Below are 27,718 nucleotides of genomic sequence, written 5' to 3' on the forward strand. Positions count from 1 at the left end.
TCATGCACCTCCGAATGATGAAGCTGGGCCTTCACCACAGTCGCAGTGGCCGAGATGAGTGCACATTGTATTTTTTTCATTTGTTGTTCACTTGGTGATAGACTTGTGATATACTTGTGATGCACTTGTGGACTTTGATGGACTTGTGGATTTATTTGGATGGACTTGAGTACTTATTAATATATATGTGATATATATTGTGATGGATGTGATATGTGCGGATGGATGTGTGGATGGATGAGATATATATGTGATGGATGAGATATATATGTGATGAATGAGATATATGATTGTATGAATTTATTTGTCATGATGGAATGTAAAAAAAATTAAAAATTGCCATTTTGGGTCACTTTGCCGAGTGTTGCACTCGGCAAAGGACCCGTTGCCGAGTGCCATGGTCACAGCACTCGGCAAAGCTGGAAAAATGGGCGCTCGAAAAATAATTTTTTCAACTTTGCCGAGTGCCATGACCATGGCACTCGGCAAAGATTTTTTTTTAAAAAAAAATCAAACTTTGCCGAGTGCCGGCCCTTGTCAAAGAATTTTTTTAAAAAAAAAATCAAACTTTGCCGAGTGCCGGTAAGAGGGCACTCGGCAAAGAATTATTTTTAAAAAAAATTCAAACTTTGCCGAGTGCCGGCAAGAGGGCACTCGGCAAAGAATTTTTTTTAAAAAAAAATTCAAACTTTGCCGAGCGCCGGCCAGGGGGCACTCGGCAAAGAATTTTTTTTTAAAAAAAATAAAAAATCTTGCCGAGTGCCTGCAGCGTTGGCACTCAGCAAAGCCACCGTCAACGGGACCGACGCCGTGACGGTCGCTTTTCTTTGCCGAGTGCCCGATAAAAGACACTCGGCAAAGAAGGCTTTGCCGATCAATTTTTTGCCGTGTGTTCTTTGTCAAGTGCCGCACTCGGCAAAGGCTTTGCCGAGTACAATTTGGCCTTTGCCAAGTGCCTCAAGCACTCGGCAAAGAACCTGAATCCAGTAGTAACATGTAGCGATACGTTATCGGACGAACCCAATCAAGAACAGATACACATGCATACAAACTGTCAGGAATCTTATCACAAACACTCAGATCTACCAAAGGTCGACCCAAAATTAACAAGTAAAACACTTGTACACATATATAACTCCCAAGAAAAAGGGAGTGAGAAAAGACGAGATGACGATGATGTTGTACGTAAGAGAAGGACGGTGTGCACATAAATATATATGGTATAATAAAAAAAATGGATGAATCATCAGCCGGTGCAATTGACTGGGCCGCTCGTGCCCTCCAAGAAATTCACCGGTAAGCAGGACACCTTGACCGTGTAAGGCGAGCAAAGTTTTAAATCTCCGGCTATAGAGCTGCTCCACAAGAAAAAAGCTAAGATATGCGACTTTTTGCGCTATGGAATGAAAACAGCTATTATCTGGAGATATCCAGAGATAGCCGCTAAAATGGACTCAATTTAGCGGCAGGCCGATTTTTTCGCCGGCCCAGCAGTAGCCCCCACCGGCCCACCCCCATCATAAGTCCATAACCCAGCGCAACCCTAGCTCCCTCTCTCTCTTGGTCTTCTGAGGCTCAGAAAAGGAGGCGGCGCTTCGATGGCGTCGTCTGCGCTTCATCGGCGGCGGCGGCGGCGAGAGGGCCCCAAGCGGCGCGGCCCCCTGTCCAACCCCAAGGTGCCACCCCCAAGCGGCGCAGCGAGTCGAAGCTTCAAGCGGCGCGGCCAAGCGGAGATCCAAGTGGCAGCGGCGGCGGCGAGGGGCCCAAGCGCCGGCGGCGAGAGGGCCCAAGCGGCGCGGCCGGCGGCCCTTTGTGCAACTCCAAGGTGCCCCCCAGCCCCCCTAAGTGGCGCAGCGAGCCGAAGCTTCAAGCGGCGTGGCCAGGCGGAGATCCAAGCGACGGCGGCGACGGCGAGGGGTCCCCAAGCCGTGCGGCCAGCCGGAGATCCTCTTCCCCAACCTTAAGTAGCTTCCTCTTCGGTTCATCTTCAGTGGCAGCGGCTTCATCTTCAGTTTTTTTTTGCAAAAACAGCTAAATGGCATAGCTACAGTTATCTCCCGCTATAGCTGTGCTTAGCTGTTCGGAAGGTCAGTAGCTAAGAGGCATAGGCGGCGATTTAAAACATTGAAGGCAAGGTAGGCACCCCGACAAACCTGAACCACACCTTGGCTTCCACCACCACCCGTCAGTTGGGCCACTTAGCGATGCCGCCGCCGTCGCATTGCTGGACCCTTGTGGCGGCGGTCGCGGCGACGTGTTTGCCTGGTCATATTGGGCCCCTTCGACGCCGACCTGGACGAGGGTGGTGTTCCCCGGCGGCAGCCAGCCGGGCAGGGCGGTGGAGGTGTGTTCACCCCATCGGTGGGGATCCACGTCGTCTCGCTCCACCAGATGTCGACGGTGAGGGAGCTGTACGACACCGCCGTGCGGCGGCTGGTGTTGTTGGCAACCAGGGTGAGGTTGTAGTACCAAAAGCTGCCGCTGACCTGCTTGCCGTCTTGGAATGTCGTATTCGCGTAGGGTTTTTTCGCGTCTCTGACGAAGAAGGCGATGTGCGCCGGGGCGAGGCTGATGGCGATGGAGGCCACGACGGTGACCGTGGCCAGCATCCCCAGCATGCAGAGCCGCGAGGGTGTATTGCTTGGTGCTCCACCTGCTAAAGGGAACCCGGAGAGGAGTCGTCATTGCATGTATGTCAGGCCGGAGGCAGGAGATGGCTAGCTAGCTAGCACTACCGGAGACCGGGTCTTTGCCGAGTGCCAGGTGGTTTGCCGAGTGTTATTTTTCGGGCACTCAGCAAAGACGTCTTTGCCGAGTGTTTTTTTGACACTCGGCAAAGAGGCTCTTTGTCGAGTGTTTTTTTTAACACTCGGCAAATAGTCTCTTTGCCGAGTGTTTTTTTTGACACTCGGCAAAGAGCTTCTTTGCCGAGTGTTTTTTTGACACTCGGCAAAGAAAATTTCAAAGTACATTTTGAAGCAGTAAATTAATTCAAATGAAAAAGTTTTCAACTACAAAGTTGTATAACTCATCAAGATGTACAATGTTTGTTTTGGTCTTTTCTTCATACGACAAAGTGAAAATAAATTTGTTCACAAATCTAACATATCTCTCTTGTAGTTTATGAAACTACAAGAGAGATATATAAGATTTGTGAACAATGTTAGAACGACCATGTCGGATGAACAGATGATCAAACAACCAAAATAAACTCTGTAGATCTCGAAAAGTTATGAAACTTTGTAATTGGCAACTTTTTGATTTGAAATCATCTTGTCATGCAAAACTGCGTTTGAATTTCAAAATTTTAAAATTCAACTTTTCAAACGACCTCGGATGAAAAAACAACCAAAATAAACTCTGTAGATCTCGAAAAGTTATGAAACATTGTAGTTGACAACTTTTTGATTTGAAAACATCTTTCATGCAAAACTGTGTTTGAATTTCAAAATTTTAAAATTCGAACTTTTCAAACAACCTCAGATGAAAAAACAACCAAAATAAACTCTGTAGATCTCAAAAAGTTATGAAACATTGTAGTTGACAACTTTTTGATTTGAAAACATCTTGTCATGCAAAACTGTGTTTGAATTTCAAAATTTTAAAATTCAAATTTTGTAAACGACCTCGGATGGAAAAACTTCCTAAACTAAAAGTGTAGATCTCGAAAAGTTATGAAACTTTGTAGTTTACAACTTTTTTATTTGAATTCGTTTAGGACCTCAAACATGCAATTTACACTCGGTTTAGTATAATATATTGGGAACTAAAACGGAATCGAGACACAAGTGAGAGTATGGTGTAGTGGTAGAGGAGGTACGTGCACAGCGGGAGGTCTCGGGTTCGAATCGCGTCGGCCTCATAGCCATGAAATTCACGCGAAAAATGTCGAAGATGGGTGGGCGCTGGCCGGTGGGGGCCTCCATCGATAAAAAAATTCCATTTTTTTGGATAAAAATTCCTATTTTTTTCGGGTTTTTTTCGGTTTCAACTTTGCCGAGTGCCCAATAAAAGACACTCGACAAAGTTGGCTTTACCGTCACTGTTTTTGACGAATGCTGTTCGCCGTTTGTCGAGTGTTTTATGTCTTTTGCCGAGTGTTTCGGGCACTCGGCAAACTCAAGGAGTCCGGTAGTGTAACTGATAGTGTTACTACTGGCTAGTTATACAAAGCTGGCTAGCTGCAGCATAGACTGGCATGATAGTACTAGTATTTATACAGTAGTATATCACACGGACGCATGCACGCACGGACCGAATGCAGAGTGACACCCGACGTGACGTTCCTCAACTTTAGCCCGGGTATCACGTAGGGTGTCACGTGATAGTGTTCAGATAGTAATAATAAAATAAATTACACAAATCCTCGATAATCCGCGAGACGAATTTATTAATTCTAATTAATTCGTCATTAGCACATGTTTACGGTAGCACTACATTGTTAAATTATGGACTAATTATGCTTAAAAAATTCGTCTCGTAAAGTAGTCGCAATCTGTGTAATTAGTTATTTTTTTTGTATATATTTAATATTCTATTCACGTGTCAAATATACGATGTGATAAGAACTAAATTTTAAGGAAGGAAGTAAACAAGATACTTGACGCTGATTAATCCGGCGCCCTCTTGGTGCTGGGCCTGAGGAGAGGACACCCCCCCCCCCCCCAGCTCCAGCTGTGCTGAACTTTTGCTGTGGAGTCGGAGCGAGATGTCTTCCAGGCGGTAAGCGTACGTCGCACGGGGAAAGCAGAGGCCGCTGGGAGAACCCGTGCGGGCGTCGTCGTCATCGCGAGAGGGTGCACGGCTCGCTGCCTTGCATGGTCGTGCCATTGGTGCTCGAGCTCTGCCTCGGCGGCCTCCAGGTCAACCGCTAAGCCCGCAGGCGATCCTCCTTCTCGTGGAGGTAGGCCGCGCGGCTGCGGGGACTCTGGTCCGGCGGCGTGAGCCCGAGCGCCTCCTCGGCAAGAACCTCACCATCCATGTGGTAGCACATGCGTGGAGGGGCGTTGTAGTCGACGTCGTCGGAGTCGTACTCCGAGTCGCTCCCCGAAAGGATCTCAAGGAAGGTGCGCAGCGACGGGACGTCGGTCCCCGCCGCGCTGGAGAGGATGGCGCTTCGCGGTGCCTCACGACTGATGAGGTGCTCCAGCTCCATCTAGAAGGACGGTGCCGTATTCTAGATCACAAAAGATAGGTCTGGGAGGTAGTACCAGAATCGGTCAGGCAGTGGGAGCACCTCACCGGTGGCAATCTAGTGGTGGACATTGGTCAGCATGTAAAACATCTGGCGGCGGTCCGACACGGTGGGGTTCAAGCCCAAACCGCGCCAGATCTATCGGGCCAGGACCTCGAGATCTACTCCTAGAAGTCCTGGTAGAGTGGGCGACGCCGGGGGCTCGCTGCCCGTCGGCGCAGCCTCATGGAGTGGACGAAGCTCGCCGTAGCCGTCGGCGACGTAGGCCAGGCTCCAAAAGTTGAGGACCTGGCCCGGAGCGAAGGCGCCGGCCGTGACGGAGAACTCACCAGTGAAGCGGCGGCGGTGCCGCTTGCTACAGTGACGGGCGGGTGGCTCCAGCCACCGTAGAGTCAGAATCGCACTTGACACTGCCCCCTACCAGGCGCGCCAGCTATCGTGGGGTCAGAACCGCGGCAAGCATTGTTATTCGAGTCGGTGTCAGAGTATGGGTCTCCGGTGGCTCGGGTGGGCTCAATACTACTACAGATAGGCTTTGTAGGGGCGGTTCATGGGCATTTGTAGGGGCGGTTCCCAGACCGCCCCTACAAATCGATTTGTAGAGGCGGCTAGTGTTATAAGCCGCCCCTACAAATCGATTTATAGGGGCGGCTGTAGTACCAGCCGCCCCAATAATACCTGTTTGTAGGGACGGTTCAGTCTAGAACCGTCCCTACAGTACATTTTTCCTCAAAAAAAATTCAAATTTACAATTTAAATTTGATCAGAACATATATATATATGTATGTATATATATATATATATATATATATATATAATTCAAATCTGACAACAAGCACAAGAGCACAAGGTGTTGGTACTGAGGATTTCTACCTAAGTGAACGTTACAAGTATATATACAAACATATAAGCTAATGAGGATTGTCGATATGTATACGTCCTGACACATGCTGCAACTCCACTGTGTACGGTGTACCAAGAAGTGTGCCACTACTCAATGTAGTGATTGCATCTAACACCCCTGGAGCATTAGACTTTCAGACGGCAATATATTATTTTTCTCAAAATCAAATAACCGTTTTGACTCATGCTGCAAACTCAGGATACATACTAAAATTAAACACATAGAGGACTCTGCAGCAGCTACTACAAATCAACTTATATCTTAGTTACTAATGCACATGTGTAGTAAAAATTTCAGAGGTAGTGACATTGTTTGGAGGCTCAACATTAAAGACAGTAGTTGAGCATCAGAAATTTGAGATATCTAAGAAGTCAATTGAGCTTACCTTCACTGTAATTGGCTTACTACTTCCTATTCAAACAGGGTATTGACTTCTAAAGACAGTGGTTCACTAGAAGTTTGGAGCATCCCCTAGGGCCTTATGATGTATTGATGTCCCTCATCAATATTAAGAGCTTGTGATCTAAGTAAAATATTGTAAGAAAATCTTAGAACAGGAGGTAATGAATGTTATAAGAGATATTATTATTCAGATCATGACTTGCTAAATATACATATTAGTATAATTCAAATTAAGACTTGCTAAAAATTCAGATTGCAGCCTAATATATGAGATAGTATATATAAGTCAGATCCAAACATGCTGAAAATTCAGACTGCAACTAAAACAATAAGAAAGTACTTGCTGTTAATTTAGTATAAAATAGAAAATCATAGAGACAACATCAAATTTTTAACTAGCAGAACAAGCAGTGTCAACTAGCAAAACAATTACACTTATTAATCATGTTTTGGACCTCTATCAATCATGTTTCGTCCAAAACTTAAAAATATACTTATTGAACTGGTATATTGGTTCTTCCATAATCCTAGTACACTAGAATTTGTCATGCCAAGGTATAAAGTCAAAAGAAATTTAGGTATCTGAATATAAGGGTATTCCATAGTGAAAAGTTTTCAAAAAAATTAGTGAAAAGTTGATAATGACTTTAAAGCAAAATGGCATGTTTTACAAGCACAACCGCAGTTAGTCATTTACTATTATTAAATGCATTGTTTGTGAATAGCACATACACATACAGATAGTGGTTTTGCCTAATTGAGATAGTACTTTGCCTAATTCATAGAAGATTATTGCCTATAATAAATCATATTATTGCCTATATTAAATCATATTATTGCCTAATTAATAGAGGATTATTGCCTATTCGTAAACATGGACCATCAGTAACGTGATCAGAAAGCTATAGAAATATATGCATTCATGTTCACTAGATGAATGCCTTGTTCCTCAGCGAACTAGGATGACATGCTATTGCTGTTCTTGAGCACTGCTTCCCTCCAGCAGAACAGCCCCCCAATGATATTTATTTAGAAGTGGCAATCGATGAACTAATCTGGAGCAGCTGCAGGTGGTACTGCCTCTGTCCCTGCTGGATCACGGAAATTAGCCTCATGACAATGTAGAAACGGAAGCAAGATCCCGCTCACCCGCAGCCAGTATACCTTCCATTCCAAGCAAAGGAAGAAATTCAGATTTTTGTGTGTTTTGAAGAAGCATTCATTCATTCAAATGGAGTAGGACTACTCACTGTGAGGAGGCTGAAGGCGAACTGGTTGGCCGCTCCAACCATCACCAGGTGCCTTAGCAGCAGGACGATCGTGAACTGCAGGGACAAGCAGCAGAACGCCCAAGTTCAGATAAAATGCAATGCAATGCAGGGTGAGTGTAATGTGATAAATAAATTTCACATACCTTGTGCCATGGATGAGCTTTTATATGACGAAATACAAACACGGTGTAGTTTCGAATCATACATTGGATTTCCTCACGTGTTGGAGTACCAAGAACCTGTCAGCAAAAAGCAAATCCATTTAGTACATGGAAATAGAAAAACACTAGTTAGCACATTTCTTTATAACTAATATAGTGCAGTCCGCAGAACAACCAAGTACTTTTATTATCTCAACAAGCTGATCCACAACACTATCACCAGGGAAGATAGGCTGATAATTTTAACAAAAATATGTTTAGTTCTAAGTTTGTTGCCCACATGGATACATAACCACTGGAAATCTGTGAGAAAAGCAGAGAAGGGGAACTAACCCACAGGAAATCTGTGGGAAAAGCAGAGAAGCGAAACTAACCTGCAATCTAATGACAGAAAAAACAAAGAGAGATTAGAGAAAGAATGATGTAAAAATTGCCTAATGTTTTGAATTATTTTGCCTTGATCTTGCCACAATATTGCCTAGTCAGAGTACATTTAGTTGCTTATTCCCAATGAAGTTCAGTAACTAATCAATCCACATGTACATTTAGTTGCTCTAAAATGCAGATTATTGACACCTCCATAAAACATAACACCACAACCAATTCAAGAATCACCAATCAACAGTCACTAGGCACTACTCCAAATGTGGGACAACACCAAAGAAATGGAGAATCAACGTCGCCAATTTTTATTTAAGGGACAGGACATATATTTTCTATGAAAAGCAGTGTAGTGGAGTATAGCAGTAAGTGAGCCCCAAAAGTGTGGTTGCAAGTGAGAAACTACCACTTATGTGCAAAGAGTTCAATACTTACAGCACCAAAGGACCGCTTGAAAGCAATGGTGGATGTGAGAAGCAATGGAGTACCGCTTGAAAGCTTCCTGCTAGACAGGAAATGTCTTTCAATTTGGGAATATACATGTATTCATGATATGTGTTACTTACAACCATGTTATGTCACAATGCATTGGCTCAGTCTACCCAAAACAATACTACATTTCCGAAGACCGAAACATTCAAATGCACATTTGGCAAAACCCATCATTAGCTCCACTCAAATAGGAATTTCCAGCCACATAGATAGCAACACGAAGTATAACCATGGCAGATTTGGGTACCGAGGGGAGGGAGGGAGAGCTAACCAACCACGAGAGCAAACGAACCTACATTTCAACAACCAAGATGACTGTTTTCCATGCCTAACCACACCATGAATCTATAAGCAGCACAGATCATCCCAAACGTGTTTCCTCTTAAAACACTCAGCCTCCCAACATGGAGTCACGAATGGGCCGATTTAGCTAGCGACGGGGTGGAGAGTGGAGAAACCCGAACCTTCTCGACGGGGAGCATGAAGAGTGCGATGCCGACGGTAGGGACGGCGAGGCGGACGGCCGAGGGCAATGAGAGCGCCATGGACGTGAGCAGACTCCTGTGCCAAGGCCTGAGCGGGCATAGGGGTAGGACAACCGGTGTTGTTAACGAGCACGCCCACGTCGAGGCCTCGGATGGAGTTCTTGAAGGCCTCCACGCCGGCCATCGGGAGATGGAGGGGGTAGGGGAGGGGGAGGCGGGTGGGGAGGGGTGGCCGCCGGCGCCGGAGAGACGGCCGATGGCTGCGGCGGTGACGGAGTGGTGGAGCTCATCGGGGCTAGGGTTGGCGGCGCAACTAGATCTGGCTGTGGGGGGGCAGAGGAGGTGGGTGAGGGAGAGGCCGGTGCCAGTGGCGAGGTGGAGCCCATTAGGCTAGGGTTGGAGGCGGCGGGGTTGGGTGTGCGACTGAGAAATGGAGACGGGGATGGGAATGAAGTGGAGACGGGAAGGAAGGTGGACTGACTGTGCTCCAGAATATATACTCAGAGTCATTTGTAGGGGCGGTTTCTGATTCAGCCGCCCCTACAAATATTTTCGCATATTTTTAAATATTACTTCTGCATATTTTTTATAAATGTGTAAATGTATATATAAATGTATAAATATAATAAAAATAATTTGCTATATTTTCCCATACACATAAAAAATTACTTGCTTATATATATATATAGATATAATGATATATTTTATTTTGTAAAATAAAAAATATATTTAAAAAATTTAAAAGTTGAATTTGTGAACTTCGAATTGAATTTTAAGACAAAAAATGATCTAAAATGAAAATGTTGTAAACATCAAAGTTGTAGAACTCATCAAGATGTACAACTTATATTTTGGTCATCTTTTCATTTGACAAAATTTGAAAAGTTCAAATTTTGAATTTCAATAAATGACAACTTCAAACAAGATTTTGATAACTTAAATGATTTCAAAATAGAAAGTCATGAACATAAAAGTTGTTGAACACATTGTGACAGAACTGTCTAATCTAATATCTCCCAGGTGTGCTTGTCTACCATTAGCCACTAAGCACTCATGGGAGAACACTAAATTACGCTGTCCCGTCAGGCACACCCCAAGGAAGAACCCGAAAATCCACATTTTCCCATCAAGATCACAAATGAGAGAATAAAGCTTATAACATTCTTAAACCATTTCTTATATCACTTTTATTACAACATCAGAGTAAAATATTTATTGTTATACAACGGAATATAATCATGTTATCAATGTTATGAATAATTTAATTTAACAGCAGAATATAAACATGTTATCAGAATTATAGCGAAAATAAATATCTATTCATAACATGATGAAGTATTGATATATAAAAACTATGACAACAGATTATAAACTTTCATTTATAAAAACATTTGGTAAGAGTTATAAATAAAAACTATGATCGCAGCGTAAAGAAAATCCTCTCTGAGCCCACCAGGAGGAATCCACACCCAAGAGTCAGCTTTATCATCCACCTGTCACCTGCATCAGGGGGAAATAAAACCATGAGTACTCAATGGTACTCAGCAAGACTTACCCGACAGGAGAAAAGAAAAGACTCCAAGGATATGCAAGGCTATCTGGCTTGTGGGTTTATTGCATCTGCAGGAAGCATTACTAAAAGTGCGTCCTTATATTTAATTTTTATTAGCAGTATATTAGTTCATTATCAAACCATTCTATGTAAGCACCTGTGTTACTTTCAAGCAGGTGGTAAGCAATCAGATTTCCTTTTTCCATCTTTTATCTTCCAGTTCTTACTATGGTGCTAGACCCAAACCAAGCCGTACCGGGTTGCTCGGTGATTCGCGAATCAATGCCCTCAGCTAGGTACCCCGAAAACACGCGCCCTACTTGTACCCTAGGCATAAGCAGGACCAACCCACTACCCTCCTATCATGGGGTCTAGGTCCCCGTCCAAACTAGGACTCCAAGCTCCCACCCCTGAGTCCCGGACTCAGTGCGGTGCAAGGACCTCCTAACCCAAAAACCACCATGACAGTCGATCTGAAAAGAGCCAGAACCCATCACAAGAGAGTAACAAGTCTTCCAAGCGCCTATACACAAGTATGTGCTTGGGATAATAAATCTATGACTTGCCTCGAGACTTATACAATGGTCGGTCCTTAACCGACACAGACAGGGAAAAATAGTGTAACCAAGCTATGTCCCATTGGCCGTAGGACACAACCTCTTACACCCACCAAAACTCAAACCATATCCCTGCCCGGTCACCATTTTTTCTTTCCACCATTTATATTTTTCAAGTGATAGTAATACAGTAATATATTTCCTATCTCTCGCGAGTGATAGGCAATCACTCGACTTCTATCAGAGTTCTATAGCATAGCAATCTACACGATCCTGTCACACTAGTAAGACTCATAGGATAAAGATATATGCAAGTGGGTTTCATTCAACTCCTTAAAACTTAATGCACAAATATAATTTAAAGTGCAGAAAAGTAGGGGTTATGCACCGGGGCTTGCCTGGATAAAATATAACCAAAAGTTAGCATTCCATTTTGGCGGGCCGATCCTTGGCACCATCTCTTCAGCTACTCCAGTTGATACCATCGATCCACCGTCGTTGTTCCTATTTTGATATGCAATGCGATGCAGAGATGATGCAATAGTTAATTAACACGACAACAACAACTCTTAAACATAGTACATACTGTGAACTAACAAGCTAGCTCTAATGACTAATGTACTAATCTACGTATCAACATCGTCGAGAAAGGCATCATTTCCCAAATAGTATTTCAGTTATACAAACCCAAGTTGCTTCTTTATTTCATTCTACTGATTTACTCATTATTTGAAATAGGGCATCATTATCTATTTAGCAAACTAATTACTCTGGAGCTACAAAAATTACAGTGAGCAACTAATAATATTTGTAATTTATGGTAAAATTTGTAGAGTTTATACTATCACCAATTTATCACGGAAGTTCCTATAAGTTCACCTTTTAATAATATTAAGTATGCTAAAATAATTAGACAAATCCTAAAAACATACCGAACCTACGCGAACAAAGCACACTTTTAGATAGATCATGATTGTAGAAACTCAACAAAACTGGTTTGGCATTTTTATGATTTTTCTACTATTTATTTTCAATTTTGGAAGAGCACTAACTTAACCAAAACAAAAATTAACACAAAAAGAACAAGGGCCTGAGCAGCCGGCTCGGCCCGCAGACACACGCGTGGCCTGCTGGCCAGACGCGGCCCAGCAGCGCGGTAACGGGCGTGGTAGCCCAGGCGCAGGCAACAGGCCAGCCCAGCGCGCAGGCGCGAGCGGCCCAGGCGCCGTGAGCACGGCCCAACGTGGAACGGGGCGCGAGCGGCCCAGCAACAGCCCATGTGCGACGCAGGCGTGATAGCGGTAGGCCAGCCCAGTGTGGACAAGCCCACAGGTGCGATGGCAACTTGCATAAAGGCCCCCGAACCTTCCCTAAATCAACTAAGCCCTCATTTATAAATTTATAAGTCTAGCATTTTCACAAAATGAACACAGTAAGACATGCTATTTGTGTTTGGGTCCTTTCTCTACCTAGAAACAGAGCCACGCAGGGGAAGGAGAACTGACTGGCGGTGGTGCAGTACATGATGGCTCCCGTCGGCTCGTCGAAGCAGAGGAGGCACAACGGCAGAGGAGCTCACCACGGTAGCCATACACGGCCGCGGTAGGGGAGGCAACGATGGGCGGCCACGACATGGATGGCACCCAGCGGCCCGACCACGGGGAGGTGCGGCAAGGCGATGGTTCCATGGCTTTGGTGGCCTGGCGCGCTCGCGCGCGCTGTGGAAGCGGCCACGGGGCACGGAGGTGCAAGGCGAGGCAAAGCCACGAGTGGGTCCGGTGAGCGAGAGGCGAGCGGCGGCGTGGGGGAAAGCAGGGCTGGGACTGCGGCTCCTGCGTGGGACCAAGGGGCTCGCGCAAGGCAGCAGGGAGCAGGGAGGCGGGCGCGGCCATGGCGTGCTGCGGCACGGGCATGGTGGCGCATGGCCATAGCTGGCGCTGGGGGAGGAGCGGCGGCGACTGCGACGCGGCATGGTCCACAGCGAGGAGTGGCGCTGGACAACGCAGCTCAGCGTGCTGTGGAGCTGCGGAGGAGCTGGGAGGGCAGCGCCATGGGATTACGCACTCTCACGGTGCTCCTTGGCGGCAGTAGGGGTGCGGGATGTCCAGCAGTGGCCACGGAGGTGAGCAGCTACGGCTGGCCGGCAGAACAAGGACACATGATGCGAGAAGAAGAGGAGGGGTGGCGCTACGGGGTAGCGGCAGCCACAACAGCAGCAGCAGCCGAACAGGAGGGGAATGGCGCTACTGAGGGCTGGGGAGCGGCTGTAGGAAGGGAGGAGCGGTAGCCTGATGGAGAAAATGGAGCATCAGCAGTAGCTCGAAGGTGACCGGCCTGCTTGTCAGGTAGAGGGAACAATGGAGCAAAGACAAGCAGAGGCAGATAAGACAAGCGAGGTCAGAGAGCAGAGAGCACGACAAGGGCATTGATGGTGCTGCAGGGTGATGCGACAGGTTGGACGGCAGCGGTGCGCCAGCGCGCGCTTAGGGAAGTGAGAGGATGCGATGTGGGCAGGGGTAGAACCACGTGCTCAATTACAGACGCCCCTACGCGATGAACTTGTTCAGGATGCGGGCTCCACTGCAATAACAAAGGCTCTTCTCCACAAACCGCGGCGCCCGCAAGGACAAAGCAGGAAAGGTGCCAACCGGCTAAGACGAGGCATGCGAACGCACGAGACGACTGCTAGGCAAACGTGGCAAGACTAGCAAAGGGAGGGAAGCAAGCAGCCGGCAAGGCCAGCAAGCTCGGTCCTCTCTCATAACGCACGCGTCGTACCGGCGAGGTAGATGAGCTGAGTGGCCAGCGGCACTTTCGTTATTATTTTAAAACTAACAACATCACAATGGCACTCGAACAAGCATACCAACATATTCACGATGTTCATGTCTTAGTGATGATACGATTTTTCCTATTTATATTTCATATTATTTTAGCTTCCAAATATTCATTTTCTAAACAACTTTATGCATTAACAAGCATAACTAAAAATCTAAGGTTTTATTATTTAGCAAATTTTACTTTCAACAAATTTTGTTTATAAAAATTGTTTTTCATGCTTAATCAAATAAACAAGTCATTCACTATTTATTTGCTATCTAGGAACTAATTAACTCGTTGTTCATTATAATTCGCCAAAAGTGACACTTTTAAATATAAGTTGAATTTTTAAATCCAAGAAAAATCATTTTAGAAATTTTTTTAGGCCTAAATCTCGGTGCAAAATGGGCTCGTAACACCAGAGGTCGTACACACATCACTATCTACAACTTTTATTTTGATCATGTTTTCATTTGACAAAATTTGAACAGTTCAAAATTTGAAATTCAATAAATGGCAACTTCAAATAAGATTTTAAAACCTTAAATAATTTCAAATAAGAAAGTCATGAACATAAAGTTGTTGAACACATCACTATCTATAACTTTTATTTTGATCATCTTTTCATTTGACAAAATTTGAACAATTCAAATTTTGAATTTCAATAAATGACAATTTCAAACAAGATTTTGAAACCTTAAATGATTTCAACTACAAAAGTTGTGAACATAAAAGTTATTGAACTCATCATTATCTACAACTTTTATTTTGGTCACTTCTTCATTTGACAAAGTTTTAGTAAACATTTTTCACAAATTCATATATCACTCATAGTTTCGTGAACTATATGAGAGACATGTTGATTTATGAACAGTGTTTACTATCACTTTATCAGATGAAGAAATAACCAAAACAAAAATTTTAGATCTTGATGAGTTATATATCTTTAGTATTCATCACTTTTTCAGCTGAAATCATTTGGTGTTTCAAAGTCTTATTAGAACTTGTCACTTTTTTAAATTTAAAAATTAGAATTGCTTAAACTTTGTCAAACAAAAAGAATGACCAAATCAATATAGTAACTTGATAGGGCATGATTTTAGAAAATTTTAGGAAAACAAATCATCACATTTGGAGTTACTACGAGGGAGAAAGACTAGTTACAAATTTTATCCAGAGATTAAAAAGAAAAATCACAACTGTTCATGATGATCAATGATGAACAAGTGTGATTTCTCTTTTTAATCTATGGCTGAAACTTATAACTAGTTTTTTTCCCTCATACTAACTCCAAATATGATGGTTTTTTCCAAAATTTTTCTAAAATCATGCTCTATCATTTTATGCTGGTCATCTATCTTTGTCACTAATTTTGGACAATTCAAATTTTGAATTTCAGAAAAAGACAACTTTAAACCTGATTTTGAACCACTAAATGATTTCAGCTGTAAAGGTGATGAATATAAAAGTTGTTGAATATATCACTATCTACAACTTTTATTTTGGTCATCTTTTCATTTCATAAAATTTGAACAGTTCAAATTTTGAATTTCAATAAATGGCAACTTCAAACAAGATTTTGAAACCTTAAATGACTACAAAAGTTGTGAACATAAAAGTTGTTGAACTCATCACTATCTACAACTTTTATTTTGGTCACTTCTTTCATTTGACAAAGTGTTAGTAAACATTATTCACAAATTCATATATCACTCATAGTTTTATAAACTATATGAGAGACATGTTGATTTATGAACAATATTTACTATTACTTTGTCAGATGAAGAAATAACCAAAATAAAAGTTATAGATCTTGATGAGTTATACATCTTTGGTATTCATCACTTTTTCAGCTGAAATCATTTGGTGTTTTAAAATCTTGTTAGAACTTGTTATTTTTTAAAATTTAAAATTTTGAATTGCTCAAACTTTGTCAAACGAAAAGAATGACCAAATCAACACAGTAACTTGATAGGGCATGATTTTAGAAAATTTTAGGGAAAAAATCATCCCATTTAGAGTTAGTATGAGGGAGAAAGACTAGTTACCAATTTTATCCAGAGATTAAAAAGAAAAATCATAACTATTCATGATGATCAATGATGAACAAGTGTGATTTATAGGGGCGACTGGTGATTGAGCCGTCTCTACAAATCGACCCATTTGTAGGGGCGGCTCATATCATCAGCCGCCCCTACTGTGGCAGAACCGCCTAATCTAATGCCTCCCAGGAGTACTTGTCTTCCATTAGACACTAAGTACTCAAGGGAAGACACTAAATTATGCAGTTCCGTCGAGCACACCCCAAGGGAGCAGCCAAAAATCCATATTTTTCCATCAGGATCACAAATGAGAGAATAAAGCTTACATCCTTATTAACCATTTCTTACATCACTTTCCATGTAACATCAGAGTAAAATATTTATTGTTTATAACAGCGGAATGTAATCATATTATCAGAGTTATGAACAATTTAATTTAACAGCAGAATATAAACATGTGATCAGAGTTATAGCGGAAATAAATATATATTAATGACATGATGAAGCATTGATATATAGACTATGACAACAAATTATAAAACTTCTATTTATAAAAATATTTAGTGAGAGTTATAAATAAAGACTATGATCGCAGCGTATAGGAATCCTCTCTGAGCCCACCAGGAGGGATCCACACACAAGAGTTAGCTCTAGCAACCATCTGTCACCTCCAACAGGGGAATAAAACCCTAAGTACTCAATTGTACTCAGCAAGACTTACCCGACAGGAGAAAAGAAAAGACTCCAAGGATATGCAAGGCTATCTGGCTTGTCGGTTTATTGCATCTGCAGGAGCATTACCAAACGTGTGTCCTTATATTCAATTTTATTAGCAGTCATCATTAGTTCATTAACTAACCATTCTATGTAAGCACCTATGCTACTTTAAAGTAGGGGGTAAGCAATCAGAATTATTTTACGATCTTTCATCTTCCAGTTCTTACTACGATGCTAAATTATAGACAAGTCGTACTGGATCACTAGCGATTCGTGAATCAATGTGCCCATCTGGGTACCCTGAAACACATGTCCCACTTGTACCCCAGGCACAAGGAAGACCAATCCACTACCCTCCTATCACAAGGTCTAGGTCTCCGTCCAAACTTGGACTCCAAGCCCCCACCCCTGAGTCCCGAACTCAGTGCGGTGCTTGGACCTCCACCCAAAAACCACCCTAAAAGTTGATCCGGAAAGAGCCGGAACCCATGACAAGAGAGTAACAAGTCTTCCCACGCCTATACACAAGTATGTGTTCAGGATAATAAGTCTGTGACTTGCCTAGAGTCTAATGCAACAGCCGGTCCTTAATCGACACAGATAGGGAAACAGTGTAACCAAGCTATGCCCCACTGACCGCAGGACACAACCTCTTACACCCATCAATACCCAAACCATATCCCAGCCTAGTCTCCATTTATCATTCATATATATATATATATATATATTCCAAGTGATAATAATATAGTAACAACAATAATATATTTCCTATCTCTCGCGAGTAACAAGCAAGCACTCGACTTCTACCGAAGTCCTATAGCATAGCAATCTATACGATCCTATCATACTAGTAAGACTCATAGGATAAAGATATATATATATATGCAAGTGGATTTCAATCAACTCCTTAAAACTTAATGCACAAGCATAAATTAAATTACAGAATAATAAGGGTTATGCACCGGTGCTTGCCTAGGTAAAATATAACTAAAAGTTAGTATTCCATCTTTGTCTCCTGATCCCTGGCACCATCTTTTCAGCTACTCTGTTTGATACCATCGATCTACTGTCGTTCCTATTATGATATGCATTGATGCAAATGCAGAGATGGCGCAATCAATCAAAAGGCAACGACAATTCATAAAATATGAGTGCATAAACCAAGCTAACAAGCTAACTCCTATGACTAATATATTAGCTAAGTATTGACCTCACTAAACCAGCATCATTTTCATCAACAAGTACTAATTCTTACCAAACCAAGTTTCTTTTTGATTTATTAATGATTTAATATACTTGAAACTAGGGCACATTAACTACTCTAGCAAACTAATTATTATTGGGCTACAAAAATTATAGTCAGCAGCTAATAATATTAGTAGTTTACTGTAAAATTTCCAGAGTCAACACTATCACTGATTTATCACGGAAATTCCTACAAGTTCATATTTTAACAATACTAAACATTTTAAAATAATTAGAGCAACCCTGGAAACATTTTAAACTAGATGAACCAATTACGCTAAAAGATAGATCATGATTTTAGGAGACTAACAAAATTGGTTTGGCATTTTTGTGATTTTTCAAAAAAATTTGGCGGAATTATGAAGTTTCTGCAAATAAGAAAAAGGAAAAAGTGTTGCACTGGGCTCGGCCTCGGCCCAGCGCGAAACGTGCGCATGCGGCCTAGTGGAGGTCGGCGGCCCACGTGGACGCACAGCCCAGGCAGGGGCGGGGCGCGCGCGGACACAGGCCGTGGCCCACGGCGCGGTGAGCGTGGCCCAACAAGCCAGCCCACGCGAACAAGCCCAGGCATGGTGACGATTTTGCAAAAACGTCCCCATGCTTCTATCTATTTAGTATGCTACTATTTCTACTATTCATTTGAGTTAATACTATTGCACCTAAGCCCTTACCTTTGTTTCTATTCTCTTTTTGCCAATTTCCTGGAGAGCCCGATCAGGGGATGGCGCACAGGGTGGCCGGTCGACGGCCAATCCCTACCGAGGAAGGCTCGACGGTGGCGGAGGACCGGCCACGGAGTGCGCGGGACCAACCCGCATCCATGGGTGCCAACAGCACGGGATGAGGTGGCCGACAGCAGCGAGGCGACGTGCGGTGGCGGCGTGGCATGGCGACCAGACGTGGCCACCTCGGCGGTGTGGCGCCCGCCGAGATGGAGCGGCACGGGGCAATGCGGGCTCGGGCGCGCTCGCGTGCGTGGTGACTGGCGATAGGCGGGGCCGTAGGTACTTGCAGCGGGCTGGCCATGCACACGATGATGTGCAGAGGCCACGATGGGGGGAAGAGCCATCACCGGTGGGTCTCCGGCTAGGGCGGGGAGAGGTGGTCGTGGTCGACAGCAGTGGGGCGCGTCAGCACGGGCGGTCGGAGCGGAGGGCGAAGGAGTAGGCACTGGAGGCGGAGCCCCACGGCGGGCATCAGCAGTAGGGCGGCCCGACGTGGACGATGGTGGGGTCGGTGGTTGAGGCGCTTGAGAGGGGCAGCGCAGCGGGGCCACGGTTCAGCGTAGGGCCATGGAGGTTCATGCGCGCGCTTGCGAGGGGCCGGTGATGGTGACGGATGGGTAGGAGGCGCGGCGATGGTGGCCCGGCATAGGAGCAAGCAGAGAAAGAGAGGCAGACAGAGACAGACACTGAGAGAGTGAGAGAGAGAAAGCAGGGCGAAGGCAGTACGCGGCAGCAGTATCTTGGTAGGTGAAACGAACGACAGAGAGCGAGCAGAGCGATGTTGTTGAGGTGAGCGGCCGAGATCGTTCGCTACAGTTGCCGGTTTACGAATAGAGCGCCAACGACACGTCCCCAACGCGTTCTGGTGAAGTTCGATTAATTTTTATGTGAGCATCGTAACTCTAACGTAACCATGACCTGCACCGCGTCCTAGTATACACCTAATTGCAACCGATCGTGCGAAAACATAGATGTAGTGCTTGACCATTTCGTTGGAAATCAAATGCCAAAATGGCATTGTCTTGTCTATTAACGTTTCATACTTAAAAGAATTCAAGGTTCCAGTTAGAACTAATACTCCAAGCACATTTGGTTGAATTTTTAAACGGTCTAAACTTTACCGGCAACCATTTCACGACATAGCCCACATTTTATACCAAACAATAGAACCAAAACATCAGGGCGTTATTTAACTACTTTGCATTTTATAATTCACCAAAAAGTGTACTCTTAACACAACTTCGAATTTTTGCCGATTCAACGAAAAAGGGGAAATTTTAATTTCCAATTCGATTTTTGAGCCATCAGAAATACCATGGAACAACATCTATTCACCAAATCAATGGTTGCATTTTCATCTACTAAACTTGCACTTCAAATCTCATTTAAGTACCAATTACAAGTTATATTTTATTTTTGTTTATAAAAAATTATTTTTCATGCCAAACGATTAAATCTACGCGTCTATTTCCTCGTCGGGATTTTCATTAGCACCTTAATGCGAGTTTTAACTCTAACACCCGAGAAACCTGAATTGATAAATTCTCTTAGGCCTTAATCTATGTGCAAAGCGAGCTCGTAACACGAGAGGTGTAACACCTACTGTGCCATTTTTAGGGGTGGCTAGTCTTGTGGGTCCCGAGCATACCCACTGTAGGGGCGGCTCCATCACCAGCCACCCCTAAAAAAAATTGTCCTGTTGCTACAAACGTTTTTTGTAGTAGTGTAAGAACACAGAATCATAGAGAGGACGCAACGGTTCATCCTGGTTTGGGCCAATCGCTGCCCTACGTCCAGCAGCTGATGATCGTTATACTCAAAAGCACCCAAAATCGGGGGTTACAACAGGGTTGTAGAGAGATCTGGTAGGGGTTAGCTCGATGCTAATCCTAAGGTTGCCTCATCGCCGGTGGAGCCTTCCCCTCATCGGAGAGGAGGAAGACGACGGGATACAGTGGAGGAGCTCTCGGTGCCCCTCGGTGGGTTGCCTTGCTCTCGATGCTAAGCCGAGGCCAAGGAATAGAATGATCTGTCTGGGTTCCCCCTCCCTTTCCTAGGTCCGACCTTATCCCTTATATAATGAGATAGGTCGGGTACATTGCGGTTTGGGGAGGTGAGTCTATGGTCTACATGCGCTAGAGTCCAGGAGGGCCTTGCAATGACGCGTTGTAGACCGTGGCGATGTCGTGGAGCCGAAGAAGTCTTGGGCATCGTCCGGCTGCTCTGTTCTGACACTCTGTGTGTCAGGTTGTGTCGGCTTGGACCGGCCTCCCCTAGGTGGACCTTCTGGAGTCTTCTTGGCGGTGAAGGAGGTCGGCTCTAGGGGTTGACACGTGGGCCTGGGAGCCCCCGAGCCCCCGAAGGCCACTGGGAAGCTTGTCTTCTTGTGTCACGCCCCGTGCGTGATCCTGTCGGGAAAGTGGTCGGCAATGCCGTGCCCAAGGGGTAGCGCCAGGGAGCCCTCGAACCTCGGTAGTTCGGGGCGTGTCTTCTTGTGCCCGGGCCTTGGCTGGCATTGCTTGTCGGGCAGGAGCCAAGGGCCGAATCGGAGTGTTGGCGTAGATCGGGAGCCTGGGGGCTCGGGGCCCGAGCCCCAAGTGGAGGTCGCGTCATAGTTAGACTCGGCAGGGTTTTGTTCTCCAGAGGGTGCGCCGAGTGTACCCGATGGGTATAGCCCCGAGCCTCCGGACGATCCTAGAGAGGTCGGTCGGGGGGGCCTTCTCCGTTCGGGAACTACTGGACCCGAGGCATAACATACCTATATGATAGGATCTCGTCAACGTCCACCTCTCTCTCTCTCTCCCTCTTGGTGGTGCGGCCCTCAGCGGCGGCGGGCGCGATCGGATCTAGCGATGGCGGCGGCGCAGAGATCCAACCGGTGGCCTGTGGATGGGCTTGGCGGGCCTGTGGATGGGCTTGGCGGCCCTATCCATGGATTTTTTTCCTTTTTGATTTACGAAGGCAGGCAAAGCAAACGCCTCCATAGTTCACCATTAACGGTGACCTTTGATTGGAGGCGGTTGCAATGCCCGTCTCTGTTAATCCATTTGGCTCGCCTCGGTTAATCTTTCTGTACTAGTGTTACTTATTTAGCACAGCTACTACATAGTTAACACACAACTAGGTACTACCGACACAACATAAATTCCCACAGCATAAAAACTATTATGAAACATTTGCATCATGGCCTTGTTTTGTAGTCTTATCATAAGGGACATATATAGTGGTGAAAATATAATTGAAAATGACGCTTTAGAAGAAAGTTATCACATTTTTCTAAAAGAAAAGGTAAAATCAACTCTTTTTGAGGATAAAAAAGTAAAATCAACTAGTACAACCATACTTATCTAGCTTTTTTTTTATACGGAACAATAATTATCTTGTTGTTTTTTAGAGCTTCATATTTAACTACAAAGCAATTGTTTTTGGAATACAAACGTCTTTAGGCGGTCTAATAAACCACACATGCCTACCACCCTCATCATAAATACTACTTGCTAAAATTTCGACGTGTGCATTGTGTCGGCGATTCTCATGGGTGATTCTTATCTCTTCAAAAAAGATCCTCCTATGACTTGATCTCCCGAATTATCCAGCCATATATAAGCACATCGGAATTCTTCATTCATATTTCTAATCACGGGCAAGCAGTCGGATACCACCAGAACCAGGATCTGATCGTCGTGCTTCAGTGTCGCTATCAACGAAACGAAAAGATCCAGCTTCTTGCATCAGGCTCCTGAACACGTCAACCAATGCTCGGACACATTTTGACATGGTGCAAAGAAGTGTTTTTAGGAGTCTTCAGCACCACACAGGAAGCACTCGGGATTTTCACTGATATGGGCAGATGCAGCCACGCTGATATGTCCCTAGCAGCCCACGTACGTGATAGCAAGCCAGGCGCATGTCTTCACAGCCCGCAACAGGACGTTAGTTGGAATGGACCGTACCAAAAAAATTGAAAGGTAAGCCTGCACCCACACACGTTCCACTTGGGGCATTTGCTAGAAGAACACAGGTTGGGTGCGAAGCTGCCATATCAAGTGCAAATATTGTATTTGCTTATTTAATCATTGGTAATTTTACCAACAAATTTTTACTCTTTTCATTCATCATGAAGTGCAACTGCTACTGGAAGAGGAGGAACGCGGTAGGGAGCCTAGCTAATTTGTTAGTTTTAGATGCTTTGTGAATGTGATGTTTTTGCCGCTGGACATCACTACTAGCCAGTTGTTGCTTTTTATTGAACATGTTGGTATGCGAAATGGACGTGGTACGTGTTAGATGTGTTTGTAAGTGTTGTGACCTGGGCATGTTGCTAGTATGTCATAGTTGCCGTATATGATTTGATGAGTTATTAATTCCCAAACAGAAGAAAAACCACAAAGAACTAGTAGGAAAGAGTACGTAGATCTACACGAACAAATTAGAGTAGCAATTTCACACATGAATCGACACAGGTGACGCGAGAGTCGTGCCTGCCATACCAAACGTCCACTAACTGAACTGCACTTGCACACCACTGCCTAGACACTTCTAATAACTTGTACTAACTTGCTAACTCAAGTGAACAAACTAACATGCCTAGTAGAGTTTATTCAACACAAAATACAAACAACGAGTCCTACTACTAGCTAGGCCATGCATGGTACACGTAGGCCGCGCGCAGCCTGCCTGCACCTGCTGTACGTAGTTGAGCAGAGCTCAGCACGCGCCGCGGCGGAAGCCCACGGAGCCGCCTCCGACGTCGTAGAGCACCTCGATGGTCTGCTGCTGCACGTTGCCGATGATCCCCGGGACACCGTCGCCGCCGTTGGGCGCGAAGGCGAGGCAGTCGTCGAGCAGGATCCCCGAGACGTCCAGCTCCACGGCGGCGTTCCGGTCGAACACCAGCGCGACCCTGGGCACCCTGACGACCATGACGCCGGTGAAGTCGTAGCAGGTGTCGAGGCTGCCTTTCGGGGGCGCCAGCCGGTACGCGCCCATCCTGCTCCGGAACGCGGCGCGCAGCGCCTGGTACGCCGTCGGCGGCAGGCGGGTGATGGCCGTGCGGGAGTCCATCACGGAGCCAGCGGCGAAGACCGTCGCGGGCACGTTGAGCCGCTGCCCCGCGACGGTGATGCCGCGGAGGAGGACCCGGTAGAGCGTGGGCGCCTGGCTGAACCTCAGCATCGGCGTCGCCACGAACGCCCTCGTCGTGGAAGACGGCGGCTTGCCGAGGACGAAGAACCCGGCGTCGCTGGGCGTCGGCGGGACGCAGTACGAGAAGGCGTTGCCGTGGGTGGCCGCCGTCTGGGACACCAGCGACTCCGGGCCGCCGCCGAGCGACATGGTCCCGGATGAGCTGCTGCTGGCCTGGCTCAGGCCTTGTTCGGCCTGGCTGCAGCCGAACTGGAAGCTGCGGACGGCGGTGGTGCGGGTGATGGTGAGCAGGTCGGAGCTGTACGTGCCCAGCGTCGACGACCCGTCGGGGTAGGTGACGCGGTACTGGCACTGTCCGTTGATGCAGCCGTTGCCGTAGGGGCCGAGACGCGCGCACGCCGGCGAGCCGCACGGGAAGGGGGCGTAGGTGGGCGACCTGGTTGGGTCGAAGAATCTGCTGCCGCCCGTCGGCGGCGGGTGGCATTGCACCCACGGCACGTCGCTGGCGGTGTCCACCATCATCGTCTGCACCGTCCCCGGCATGCTCCGCCTCCTCCCGCCGCCGCCGCCTGTGGCCATCGGATCAATCCTAGACTGCAGGAAAAGGGAGATGGATGGATCGATCGCGCGCTTACTTAATAATTAGACAGAAAAGAAAACTGAATAATCTTGGTGACAAAGAAAAAAATAGTTTCGTTCGTAGTACCGTGGAAATGCTACTTGCTGAGCCGACGTTGACGTCGACTACGGGCCCGTGTTCCATAGCGGTTGTGGTGCTTTTCGCCGGGCGCTTCTTGACCTTCTCGTCGTCGGCGGCATTGTCGTCATCACCAGCAGACAGCAGCGTCATCTCGATGTTTTGCACGCGGAGCTCGTCCTGCCGTAGCAGCTCGGCCAATGACGGCCCCTTGCGGCGGTGCGACGACGGCGGCGAGCAGGGGCCATGGGAGAGACTCAGTCGTAGCCACGTGGCGTTCTGGTGACCATGAGGTGGAGACACTGCAACAACCAACATCATTCAGTTCGTTCAGTAGTATCACTAGCTTCAGATCAATTTTTTTCAGCTGTGCGTGCGTGTTTTCGATGGGATCGTGCACGTACCCCTGTGTCCGGTGCAAGCAGCTTTGGGCTTCAGCGAGCTGATCGCCACGAATGTGTAGTCGTGTTCCGCGTCTACTGCTGCACGGACGACAGGGACACTAGTAGTAGGAGAAGAAGAACAGGACAAGCTGTGGCTAAGCACAAGGAACAGAAGCAAGACGACAGCATCCGCCATGGCTAGCCGTGCCAAGTAAGATCAGGGTATGTGTCGTGCAGTGTATCTTGCTCTCTAAGTGTCTCTAGATCAAGGTTTTTTTTATCGGCCGATATTCACCGAAATTTCCGAAATTTCCTTTCTATCCACAGGGTCCGATAAAATTTGACATCGGCCAAATTTTTCCCTTCTTTCCTGCTCTCACACAGACAATCCAAATTCAGCCGTGCGACGGTCCCACACTATAATGTTTTATTCTTGTTTTTATCGGTGAACAAGTGATGTTTAATAGCTTAGGAATAGTTTCAAGTCAAATTCTACGAAATTTTTTTAAAACAATTTGAATTTTTTTTGAATTTGGTCCGATATTTCCGATATATCTTGCTTATCCTGTTTATCCATGAGCTCCGATAAATTTTTATTTCCGATAATGAAAACCTTGCTCTAGATACTTCACTGGCTTGCGGTGCAACTCGGACACTCGGTTATATAGGCAGCAAGGAAAGTGAGGCCACACATGTACACAGATCGAACCACCACCACGCACACACGGATGTTGAGTAGGTAGCACTAGCACCTTCACCATGAATGAATAAGGGACCTGTTTGGTGCGGCTCCCGCACAGCTCCGGCTCTGGCTCCGGCAGCGGAGCCGCACCAAACGTTGCTGAGAGGAGGAGCCCTTCTGGCCAAAAACAGGTGAAGAGGAGTCATTTTATGGTACGGCATGCGGAGCCATGAAACGGGGCTTCGACGCTCCGGCTCCGGCTCTGGTAGAGGAGCACGTGGAGCAGAGCCCGGCCAAACGGCCCCTAAATAATAATGCGCGCGCCGTTTAGTTAGGGTGTGCTTGTGCTTGGTTTAGAAGTCCGAGTGGGCTGGGATGGTACAACCCATTTTCCACGACTAGGGGGCTGGGTTCATACCGCAAGAAATAATCGTATCATTGCATGGAGGCGCAACATATGTACAGGAAATAACCTTTAATTGGATTTCCATGCCAATCACTTCTGACTGTATTAACTTTTAGAATTCACTCCTTCCTGCTGCTGATATCAATGCAAAACTTTAATTTTCAGACAGAGGGATCTCTCTGAAAGAATTTAAGAGAAAAAGTTGTGTTGTAGATACCCACATCCACAACCGCAACCACAACCAGGTGCCTATCTATAATGACTTCGACAAGATCTGTATTCGGCTTGGTCCGTTGGAGTTTCCAATAAGACGATAATGTCAATACATATTTACGATAGTTGGTGTCGGGTACCATAGAACCGGGTACCCCGAGCAAATATCAAAAGGGTTACTTGAATCCCATCAAAAAGCAAGCTAGAAGCTAAGCCGTAGGCTCCTCACTAGCTACGTCCGAGCCTACCAGGCTCTCCGCCCCGCGTTGAGCCTCGCACAGGAGGTCTCGGCGTCCTGACGCAATCTCCGCCTCGCGCGAGGCCTTTCACGGAAGGCCTCGGCAGGGAGCGCAATCTCCGCCTCGCGCGAGGCCTCTCGCGGAAGGCCTCGGCAAGGAGTCCGATCTTCGTCTCGCGCGAGGCCTCATTCTCCGTATCGCTCGAGGCCGGTTCGTCCATAGCCCGTCGCTCCCCGCCTCGACCGACCCTCCCGACAGCACGTCGTGTCCCATTAATACGCCAACCTGCCCCCGCAATCTCAGCCGGACGATGGCTCGACACCGCAGAATGACCGACGGGACCTAAGGTTGCATCAGCACCATACCGGCTGGGACAGGGCACGGCGGAGATTACCGGCCACTGTGTTCTGACGCTGTGCCCACGATCAGTGCCCACACAACACTGTGCCCCGTGATCCCCGCCTCAAAAATAACATTGCGCGGACAACTTGGCCCGGGTCATCACCGCCTCCCAGCCAGCGCACCGGATCAGCCGCCCTCTCGGGGCCTCGGCACTGTGCACCAAGGTCTCGGCTATCTCGGGATTCGTGTCTGCCGAGGCCCCCCCTCTACGGTGCAGCCTCAGCACCGACCGAGCCTCGGCCTCGCCCACAGTCGATCCACGGCGATCCGCACCCCTGGCTGCCGCACCTGCTCCGAGGCAACCCAGGAGCTCCCATGACGCATAGGGACGGATGTGACCAGGACGTCGCCCCAGCGCTCCAAGGACGGACCGCTCCGACGACCGCGCCGCAGGAACAGGCTACAGGGCCCGGACACGCCGCCTCTGTTCACACGACACCGTATAGTTAGCTCATGTACCGTCCTTGTCCTCCCTTCAGGCTATAAAAGGAGAGGACTTGGGCCATTTTAGGGGAGAGACGAAAAAGAACGCCTTGTAACACACATTTCCCAGTGGCCTGAGAGCAGCGTCTCAAGCAGCCCACACCTCACCAAGACCTGGGA

General features: G+C 46.4%; 1 protein-coding gene across 1 annotated transcript; it reads right to left on the bottom strand.

Moving 5' to 3' along the window:
- Window positions 1-23,365: 23,365 nt before the first annotated feature.
- LOC136522074 (aspartyl protease family protein At5g10770-like) lies at window positions 23,366-25,433 on the bottom strand. Its single transcript, XM_066515861.1, has 3 exons — window positions 25,195-25,433; window positions 24,800-25,092; window positions 23,366-24,687 (listed from the first exon to the last, which is right to left on the bottom strand). Exons 1-3 carry the CDS (start codon window positions 25,367-25,369, stop codon window positions 23,656-23,658), a joined length of 1,500 nt encoding a protein of 499 aa, XP_066371958.1. The 5' UTR covers window positions 25,370-25,433; the 3' UTR covers window positions 23,366-23,655.
- Window positions 25,434-27,718: the final 2,285 nt, after the last annotated feature.

This window comes from Miscanthus floridulus, chromosome 18 (assembly GCF_019320115.1).
Source record: "Miscanthus floridulus cultivar M001 chromosome 18, ASM1932011v1, whole genome shotgun sequence".
Lineage (NCBI taxonomy): Eukaryota > Viridiplantae > Streptophyta > Magnoliopsida > Poales > Poaceae > Miscanthus > Miscanthus floridulus.